The sequence below is a fragment of the Pristis pectinata genome, chromosome 3 (genome assembly GCF_009764475.1).
Source record: "Pristis pectinata isolate sPriPec2 chromosome 3, sPriPec2.1.pri, whole genome shotgun sequence".
In the NCBI taxonomy this organism is placed as follows: domain Eukaryota; kingdom Metazoa; phylum Chordata; class Chondrichthyes; order Rhinopristiformes; family Pristidae; genus Pristis; species Pristis pectinata.
The window spans coordinates 8,641,544-8,652,440 of record NC_067407.1 but is presented as its reverse complement, the minus strand read 5'-3'; the positions used below and the strand labels follow the sequence as shown (position 1 = coordinate 8,652,440).

General features: G+C 45.1%; 1 protein-coding gene across 2 annotated transcripts in view; it reads right to left on the bottom strand.

Moving 5' to 3' along the window:
• Positions 1-3,342: 3,342 nt before the first annotated feature.
• LOC127568588 (vitellogenin-like) overlaps positions 3,343-10,897 on the bottom strand; it is a 96,502-nt gene continuing 88,947 nt past the window's right edge. For both annotated transcript variants that reach the window (XM_052012516.1, XM_052012517.1), the window contains 2 exons: positions 9,702-9,863; positions 3,343-3,639 (listed from right to left, as the gene is read on the bottom strand). In XM_052012516.1, coding sequence (XP_051868476.1) covers positions 3,518-3,639; positions 9,702-9,863 — 284 coding nt within the window. In that variant the 3' untranslated portion in view covers positions 3,343-3,517. The remainder of the gene's footprint in view (positions 3,640-9,701; positions 9,864-10,897) is intronic.

Below are 10,897 nucleotides of genomic sequence, written 5' to 3'. Positions count from 1 at the left end.
TGTACATGTGATTAATAAAGATATCATATAGGAGCAGAATTAGGCCATTCGGCCCATTGAGTCTCCTCCGCCATTCAATCATGGCTGATTTTCTTGTCAACCCCATTCTCCTGCCTTCTCCCCGTAACCCCTAAACCAATCAAGAACCTATCAACCTCTGCCTCAAATACACCCAATGACTTGGTCTCCACAGCCCTCTGTGGCAACATTTCCTGCAGATTCACCACCCCCTGGCTGGAGAAACTTCTCCACACCTCAGCTTTAAGGGACGTCCCTTTGTTCTGAGGCTCAGACTTTGTGGGCTGAAGGGCCAATTGTTCAATATTCTAAAGATGGCATGACCTCAAAAGTTAGGAAGGATCTTGACTTGGTAGATCATGGAATTACATTGAATTATAATCAATTTGGGTGGATTTAAGAGTCCATTGCAAATAATAAAATAAATTGGTATTTATAAATAAATATTACAAGAGTAATTAATGAGTCAGAAAACTAATAAATTTCCAAGGATCTAATGATCTATATCCCAGAGTTTTGAATGAGATGGCTGTAGAGATAATGGATGATTTGGTATCATCTTCCAAAATTCTATTGCTTCCGGAATGGTTGGAGGGAAGAAAACATGGCCTCACTGTGCAAAACAGGAAACGACCAACCTCAGTCTTATGTTGTTAGTTGGAAAATGCTGGAATCTATAACTAAGAATGTGGTATCGATAAGGTTAGAAAATAATAATATGATCCTTAAGTGTTGAGGGAATGGGAAGTGTTGACGTTCAAAGGGAGGGAGGTATCCTGGTACACAAGGCAGTGAAAGCTAACATGCAAGTCAGGAAGGCAAATAATATATTGAGCAAAACACAAAATGCTGGAAAGACTCAGCGGGTCAGGCAGCATCTGTGGAGGGAAATGGACAGTCGCTGTTTTGGGTCGAGACCCTTTATCTATTCCTCCAGCAGTTTGTGTGTTGCTCCAGATTCCAGCATCAGCAGTCTCTTCCGTCTCCCTTTTACTGCTCCACTGCAAATTCTCTTCAAGGTATGCCCACTTTGAAGGAGTTTTCCTCCTCTCTTCCAGATGAAGGGTCTCGACCTGAAACGTCGACTGTCCATTTCCCTCCACAGATGCTGCCTGACCCACTGAGTTACTCCAGCAGTTTTTTGCCCCAGTTTCCAGCATCTGCAGTCTTTTGTGGCTCCAACTATTATGCTGATCTTATTGCCAGGGGATTTGATCACAAGGGTAAAGATATCTTACCACGATTACAAGGGGCCTTGGTGAAACCATACCTGGAGTGCTGTGTACAATTTTGGTCTCCTTTCCTAAACAAAAAGCATTGACTCCCTATAGAGGAATGCAAGGATGGTTCCTGACTCCGTCCGCCATGCCAGCTGGGATCTCCTGGTGGCCGGCCATTTCAATTCCACTTCCCATTCCCACACTGACATATCTGTCCAAGGCCAAGTCATGGCCAAATGAAAACTAAAGGAACAACGCCTCATGTTCCACCTGGGCAGTCTCCAACCTGGCGGAATGAACATCGAGTTCTCAAACTTCCAGTAACTGCTCCTCCTCTGTCCCTCTTCCCCTCTTTTTCCTTTTGTTTCTTTTCTCTCTCTCCTCCTGATCCAACCGGCCCCCATCACCCTTTGTCTTTCCCTTCCCCCACACTCCATCTGCTCGTCACCCACGAACTCGTCCCACCAGTTCCCCCCTCTTTACTCCAAGCTCCACCTTCCTCCCCTATCAGGTTCCATCATCCTCGGCTCTTTGTCACTTCCACCTATCACCTTCCAGCCTCTGACATCATTCCTGCCCTCATCTGCCCATCATCCCAAACCGCCCCCCTTACCTGGATCCACCTATCACCTGCCAGCTCTTGCTCCACCCCTTCCCTCCACATTTTTATACCGGCCGTCTCCCCCTTTCTTTCCGGTCCAGATGAAGGGTCTTGACACGAAACGTCCACTGTCCATTTCCCTACATAGATGCTGCCTGACCCGCTGAGTTCCTCCAGTGCCTTTTGTGTGGTTCCTGACAAGGCAGATCTGTCATAAGAGATTGAAAAGGCTGGACTTGTATTCTGTAGCCCTCATTTTTAGCGGGCTTGACAGGGTAGATACAGGGCATTGAGTATAGGACTTGTGACGTTATGTTGCTGTTGGACAAGATGTTGGTGAGACGGCACTTGGGAGCATTGTGCACAGTTTTTATCGCCCTGTTATAGGAAAGACACCATTAAACTGGAAGGAGTGCAGAGAAGATTTACGAGAATGCTGCCAGGACTCAAGGGCCTGAGTTATTGGGAGAGGTTGGGTAGGCTAGGACTTTATTCCTTGGAGCACAGGAGACTGAGGAGGTCACCTTATAGAGGTGTATAAAATCATGAGCGGAATAGATAGGGTGAATGCATGTGGTCTTTTTCCTAGGGAAAGGGAATTAAAAACTAGGAGGCACAGCTGAGAGGTGGAAGTTTTAAAAGGGACCCCAGGGGGAAACTTCTTCATGCAGAGGGTGGTGGGTATATGGAACGAGCTGCCAGAGAAAGTGGTTGAGGCAGGTACAATAACAACATTCAAAGGGTATTTGGATAAGTACATGGATTGGAGGGGTTTAGAGTGATATGGGCCAAACACATGCACGTGGAACCAGTGTGGTGGGTACCATGCTAAGCATGGATGAATTGGGCCGAAGGGCCTGCTTCCATGCTGTACTACTCGATGAGTAGTGTAGAACTGGGGGCACAGTCTCAGAATAAGCATTAAAATGAGGACAAATCTCTTCACTCAAAGGGACTTGCAGCTCTCTGCCACTGAAACGTTATCATAATATTGGGCAGAGACATAGTTATACCGTTCCTCCATCTGTGCAAGGAACAAGCCCAGGGTCGGTGAATAGCCACAAGTAACAGATTTTCTCCTCATTACCCACAGTAGGTCTGTGTCAATTGTGTCTTTCATGTCCAGGGACATGCACGTCCCTTTCAATAGAGCTGTCAGGAGGCTTGGAGATGCAAGTACACCCCTGCTTTTACTGTCCACTACAAATAAATAAAGATCAAGATCTACTTTAAGACAGACACAAAAAACTGCAGATGCTGGAATTCAGAGCAAAAAACAAACTGCAGGAGGAACTCAGTGGGTCGAGCAGCATCTGTGGGAAGAAAGGAATTTTTGATGTAGGGTCTGATGCAGAACCTCAACCTGAAACGTCAGCAATTCCTTTTCCCCGACTGTTGCGGCTCGATGCATTCAGTTTCTCCAGCAGTTTGTTCTCTGCTACTTTAAGGCCGGTTGTGAACAACATTCAAATTGTATTCATAATGATTATTTTGCTTGCTAAATGCTGATTTATTGAATTCAACAAATGACGGTTCAACATATCTAAAACTAATTCATTAAAAAAATTATTAGGTGTGTTTTTGTTTCATTACATATTTTCATCTCTATAATTGCACCTAAGGCACATGTTTAGTCATGGGCTTTGTAACAATTAGACAGAAATTCCCAGTTCTCTGCTCATTTACATTCAGAAGAGCATGAACAGGCAACATGGGCATCAATGGGGCTTGTCATGTCTTCACTCTTCTGACCAAAGTTGGTGGATTTCAGCTGTTCATCTGCAGGGTTTGTGTTTGAATCTGCAAAATATTAAGTCATGTTTAATTCACCTTGAAGGAAATTAGGCAGTCTCCTATTGTGTCAAAGTGACACCGCTGTTATTGAGCTTGATATGGCAGCTGCTCTGCCCAAGACTGCAAGAAATTGCAGAGAGTTGTGGACACAGCCCAGCACATCACAGAAACCAGCCTCCCCTCCATGGACTCTGTTTACACTTCTCACTGCCTCGGAAAAGCAGCCAACATAATTGAAGACCTCACCCACCCCAGACATTCTCTCTTCTCCCCACTCTCCCATCGGGCACAAGATACAAAAGCCTAAAAGCATGTACCACCGGGCTCAAGGACAGGTTCTATTCCACTGTTAAAAGACTATTGAACGGTTCCCTAGTACAATAAGATGGATTCTAGACCTCACAATCTCTCTAGTTATGGCCCTTGCACCTTATTGTCGACCTGCACTGCACTTTCTCTGTAACTGTAACACTATATTCTGCATTCTTTCATTGCTTTTCCCTTGTACTACCTCAATGTATGTATGTTTTGAAAGGATCTATATGGATGGTTTGCAAAACTAAGTTTTTCAGTGTATCTCGGTACACGTGACAATAATAAACCAATTCCAATACCATTTCCAACAAGAGATGAATGTAGCATGTTATCAGGTTTTGAGGAAGCTTATTAAGAATTCATTGGTGTTTTCCTCACTGGCAAGAGATCTTAAACCAGCTAGCTTGGTAGGTCACTTCAGAGGGCAGTGAAGAGTCAAACAGAGTGCAGTATTTAAAATTCATTTGCATGATGTGGCTATCACAGTAAATCTAACACTTATTGCTCATCCTTAATGCCTTCAAAAAGTTGGTGGTCATCTGAAAGCAATCTTTTTAAATGATAGAATTCACATACATAATTGCCTACAGTGGGAATTTGAACATAGAATTCAGAACATTACAGCACTGTACAGTCCCTTTGGTTCATGGTGTTGTGCCGACATTTTATCCTGCTCTAAGATCTATCTAACCCTTCCCTCTCACTTAGCCCTCCATTTCTCTGTCATTCATGTGTCTGTCTAAGAGTCTCTTAAATGTCCCTAACGTATCTGCCCCCACAACCTCTGCCGGCAGTTTGTTCCATGCACCCACCACTCTGTGTAAAAAACTTACTTCTGACATCCCCCTTATACCTTCCTCCAATCACCTTAAAATTATGTCCCCTCATGTTAGCCATTTTTGCCCTGGGAAGAAGTCTCTGACTGTCTACTCGATCTATGCCTCTTATCATCTTGTACACCTCTATCAAGTCACGTCTCATCCTCCTCTCCAAAGAAAAAAGCCCTAGCTCACTCAACCTATCCTCATAAGACATGCTCTCCAATCCAGGCAGCATCCTAGTAAATCTCCTCTGCACTCTCTCTAAAACTTCCACATCCTTCCTATAATGAGGTGATCAGAACTGAACACAATACTCCAAGTGTTGTCGAACCAGAGTTTTATAGAGCTGCTATGTTACCTTGCGGCTCTTGAACTCAGTACCCTGACTAATGAAGGCCAACACACCATACGCCTTCTTAACAACCCTATCAACCCGCGTGGCAACCTTGAGGGATCTATGGATATGGACTAAGAGTCCAAAGAGTCTAAGACTCCTGTCATTAACCTTGCATTCTGCCTTCAAATTTAATCTTCCAAAGAGCATCACTTCACACTTTTCAGGGTTGAACTCCATCTGCCACTTCTCAGCCAGCTCTGCATCCTATCAATGTCCTGTCGCATCCTACAGCAACCTGCTACACTACTCACAATACCACCACCCTTTGTATCATCTGCAAACTTATTAACCCACCCTTCCACTTCCTCATCCAAGTCATTTGTAAAAATCACAAAGAGCAGGGGTCCCAGAACAGATCCCTGTGGAACACCACTGGTCACCGACCTCCAGACAGAATACTCTCCATCTGCAACCACCCTCTGTCTTCTATGGGTGAGCCAATTCTGAATCCACACAGCCAAGTTTCCCACTATCCCATGCCTTCTGACTTTCTGAATGGGCCTTCCATGAAGAACCTTATCAAATGCCTTACTAAAATCTATGCACACCACATCTACTGCTCTACCTTCATCAATGTGCTTTGTCACATCTCAAAAAATTCAATCAGGCTCGTGAGGCACGATCTGCCCCTCACAAAGCCATGCTGACTGTCCCTAATCAGCCATTGCTTCTCCAAATGCTCATAAACACTATCTCCAAGAATCTTCTCCGGTAATTTGCCTACCACTCAGGTAAGACTCACTGGTCTGTAATTCTCAGGGTTATCCCTGCTTCCTTTCTTGAACCAAGGAACAACATTTCCTCTTCCATCGGGTAGAAGATACAGGAGCCTGAGGGCATGTACCACCAGACTTAAGGACAGCTTCTACCCCACTGTGATAAGACCATTGAACGGTTCCCTTATACGATGAGATGGACTCTGACCTCACGATCTACCTTGTTGTGACCTTGCACCTTATTGCACTGCACTTTCTCTGTAGCTGTGACACTTTACTCTGTACTGTTATTGTTTTTACCTGTACTACATCAATGCACTCTGTACTAACTCAACGTGACTGCACTGTGTAATGAATTGACCTGTATGATCGGTTTGTAAGACAAGTTCTTCACCGTACCTCGGTACAAGTCACAATAATAAACCAATACCAATACCAATACCAATTTGCCACCCTCCAATCATCTGGCACCACTCCTGTGGCCAGTGAAGACTCAACAATCATCGCCAAAGGCACAGTAATCTCTTTCCTCGCGTCCCGTAAAAACCTTGGATATATCCCGTCCGGCCCTGGTGACTTATCTATCCTAATGTTTTTCAAAAGTTCCAGCACATCCTCTTTCTTCACGTCGCCATGCTTTGGCATATCAGCCTGTCGTATGCTATCCTCACAAACGTCAAGGTCTCTCTCACTGGTGAATACTGAAGCAAAGTATTCATGGGGACCTCCCCTACCTCTTCCAACTCCAGGCTCATGTTTCCTCTTTTATCCCTGATCGGTCCTACCCTCACTCTAGTCATCCTCCTATTCTTCACAAATGTGTAGAATGCTTTGGGGTTTTCCTTAATCCTACTTGCCAAGGCCTTCTCATGCCCTTTTCTACCTCCCCTAAGTCCATTCTTAAGCTCCCTCCCGGCTACCTTGTAAATCTCCAGAGCCCTTTCTGATCCATGCTTTCTAAACCTCAGGTATTCTTCTTTCTTCTTGACAAGATATTCTACGTCTCTTGTTAACCATGGTTCCTTCACTCTATTATCATGCCTAATAGCATCATAATTCCCCCTCACCCAATTAAATACTTTCCCATATCGTCTGCTCCTACCCCTCTCCAAGGCTCTGGTAAAGGTCAAGGAGTTATGGTCACTGTCTCCAAAATGCTCTCCCACCGAGAGATCTGAAACCTGATCAGGCTCATTGCCTCATACCAGGTTCAGTATGGCCTCTCCTCTAGTCAGCCTGTCCACATACTGTGTCAGGAATCCTTCCTGGACACTCCTAACAAACTCTACCCCATCTATCCCCTTTACTCTAAGAAGATGCAAATCAATATTAGGCAAGTTGAAATCACCCATGACAACAACCCTGTTATTTTTGCACCTCTCCAAATTCTGCCTCCTGATCTGCTCTTCAGCATCTCTGCTGCTATTGGAGGGTCTGCAGAATACTCCCAATAGAGTGATCGCTCCCTTCCTGTTTCTGATTTCTACCCACACTAACTCAGTAGATAATTCCTCCAGGACATCCTCCTCTTCTACAGCTGTGGTACTGTCCCTGATCAGCAAAGTCACTCCCCCACCTCTTTCACCTCCGTCCCTGTCCCTTTTGAAACACCTAAACCCCGGAATATCCAGCAGCCATTCCTGCCCTTGTGACAGCCAAGTCTCTGTAATGGCCACAACGTTATAGTTCCATGTACATACCCATGCTCTAAGTTCATCACCTTTGTTCCTGATACTTATTGCATTAAAGTAGACACACTTCAGCCCATCCAACTGACTGCAATTTTGCCCTTTCAACAGCCTATCCTTCCTCACAATCTTTCTACATTTTGCATCTACTTGTATACTAAATGTAACCTATCACTTGGGTTCCCATCCCCCTGCCAAATGAGTTTAAACCCTCTGCAACAGCTCAAGCAAACCTGCCCTCAAGAATATTGATCCCCCTCAAGTTCAGGTATAACACACCCCTTTTGTACAGGTCGTACCTTCCCCAGAAGAGATCTCAATGATCCACAAATCTTAAACCTTGCCCTCTGCACCAACTCCTCAGCCATGCATTCATCTGCCAAATCAAGCTATTCTTACCCTCACTGGCACGTGGCACAGGCAGCAATCCAGAGATTACTTCAGCCCATGTTAAGGCAAGGCCCTTGACAATGTTGAATAGCAGAGAGACCTTGGGGTGCAAGTCATTGAAAGTGGCTACACAGGTAGATAGGGTGGTTAAGAAGGCTTATGGAATGCTTGCAGTTATTAATCGAGGCACTGAGTATGAGTCGAAGTTATGATGCATCTCTATAGAACTCTGGTTAGGCTGCATTTAGAGTATTGCGTGCAATTCTGGTCACCTCACTATAGGAAGGATATTGAGGCTTTAGAGAGGGTGCAGAGGAGTTTTACCAGGATGCTGCCTGGATTAGAGGGCATGTGCTACCAGGAGAGGCTGGACAAACTTGGGCTCTTTTCTCTGGAGCGATGGAGGCTGAGGGGTGATCTGTTAGAAGTGTATGAAATTATGAGGGGCATAGATAGGGTGGACAAACAATATCTTTTTCCCGTTTTTGAATGATCCAATACCAGAGGGCATGCATTTAAGGTGAGAGGGGGTAGGTTCAGAAGAGACGTGAGGAGTACGTTTTTTACTGAGAGAGTGGTGGATGCCTGGAATGCGTTGCCTGATAGGGTGGTGGAGGCAAATTCATTGGGGGTTTTTAAGAGGGGCTTGGATGGGCACATGAATGAGGAGAATGGAGGGATATGGGCATTCTGTAGGTAGGAGGAAATAGCTATGTCAGCACAACATTGTAGGCCGAAGGGCCTGTTCTGTGCTGTATTGTTCTATGTTCTATTATTACCCTTGAGGTCCTGCTTTTTTCAGCTTCCTACCTAGCTCCCTATGTTCCCTCTTCAGGACCTCATGTAGTTGTATCTCCAGGTCATAAATTTATGCCTCAAATTAGTAATCTAGGAAAATGAATACAGAGACACCTTTGTAAGTTTAAGTCTCATCCAACTAAGGGACCTCAGAATGACATCCCGCTGGCTTTGTCAGCGTTCGTTCATGTGTAAGGGTTGTACATCAGTTGAGCTTTTGTAAAGTGGGGAGAACCTGTACTTTAGTTTTACTGGGGCTTCTTGATGCCACACAGTGAAATGCTGCCTTGACTTCAGGGCCAGTCAAATTAAATCAAGTCAAGTTTATTGCATTGCAGAAGTACGGTGGGGTACAGGTACAATGAAAAACTTGCTTGCAGCTGCATCACAGGCACGTAGGTACAGACAACACACAGAATATAAATTTTACATAAATTGTACAAGATAGTGGTGAGTGAGAGGAGAAAGGACGGTGCAAAAAGAGGACATCAGTGCAAAAAAAAAGACACAATCGGAGACAAGTCCATGCTAGTGCAAGAGGTGGTCTATAGTGTCCCGTTGCTGAGGTAGGGTTAGGGTTGTGCAGGTTGGTACAAGAACCTGATAGCTGTAGGAAAGTAGCTGTTCCTGAACCTGGTGGTGTGGGACTTCAGGCTTCTCTACCTCCTGCCTGACTGTAGCAGCGAGAAGCCAGTCACTTTCACTTCGCCCCTGGAATTTAGCTCTTATGTTGGTGTTTTGAACAAGATGCGGAGTGGGATATTCATGGTGGTACATCAAACTAGGCATAGGTTACAGGCTTTAGGCGAATAAGTGCTGCTTGACAGTACTGTCAATGACACCCTCCTTCTCTTTGGCGATGATTGAGAGTGGACCCATTGGGGGTAGTAATGAGGTGGAGTAATCTCAACAAAATAACACAAGGCACGTCTTGGAATCATACCTGTTGGTAGGCAGTGGAAACCATAGACCACGGGGACAGTCTTAACCGGTGAACATCCAATGTGGCAGCGCAACACTGGTTCAGTTGAGTAGCATTTGGAATCCTGCCCGTGTAGTTTGACTGATCTATTGAGTTTCACGGTCCTTTTTGTTAGTTTGCAGGCTGCAAAAACGGTAAAGCGAGAGTTAGATCATGACCACAGCGGTGGAAGATTACTTCTGATGGTTGTGCGGTAGGCTGTGAATTTGGGAGTTTGTGCAGGAAGCCATTTTGTTACTTTTCCTTGGACTTCTCAAACTTGGCTGAGGTGTGGTGAAAGGAGATACAAACGAGGGGATGTGTGGCATGACAGAAGATGTCAGATAGTAATGTGTTTCGGAGAGTCATTGAATCATAGACCATGGAAACAGGTCATTCAGTCCATTACGTCCTTAACTAGAAAGAGTGCAGAGGAGATTCACCAGAATGTTGCCGGGACTCGAGGCACTGAGTTCTGGAGAGGGGTTGAGCAGGTGGGGACTGTTTTCATTGGAGTGTAGGAGAATGAGGGGTGATCTTATAGAGGTGTATAAAATCATGAGGGGCATTGATAAGATGAAGGTTCACAGTCTTTTTCCCAGGGTTGGGGAATCAAGAACGAGAGGGCATAGGTTTAAGGTGAGAGGTGAGAGATTTACTTGGAACCTGATGGGCAACTTTTTCAACCAGAGGGTGGCCTGTATATGGAATGAGCTGCCAGAGGAAGTGGTTGAGGCAGGTACATTAATGATATTTAAAAGACTCTTGGACAGGCACATGGATAGGAAAGGTTTAGAGGGATATGGGCCAAACGTGGGCAAATGGGACTAGCTTAGATGGGAATCTTTGTCAGCATGGACCAGTTGGGCTGAAGGGCCTGCTTCCATGCTTTATGACTCTGTGCCCACCAGTGGGTTCCTATCCGTATTAATTCCATCTTCCGGCACTTGGCCCATATCCTTCTATGCCCATGTGATTCAAGTGCTCATCTAGACGTAGAGAGTCAAAGACTCTGCTTCCACCACTCTCTCTGGCAGTACATTCCAGGTACTCACCACTCTCTGGGTGAGAAAGGTCCCGCTCTGATACCCTCAAAATCCCTTATCCCTTTCCCTAAATCCATGTCCTCTAGTTTTATCTGATATGTGGAAAAGATTTCTGTAGTCCACCTTATCTGC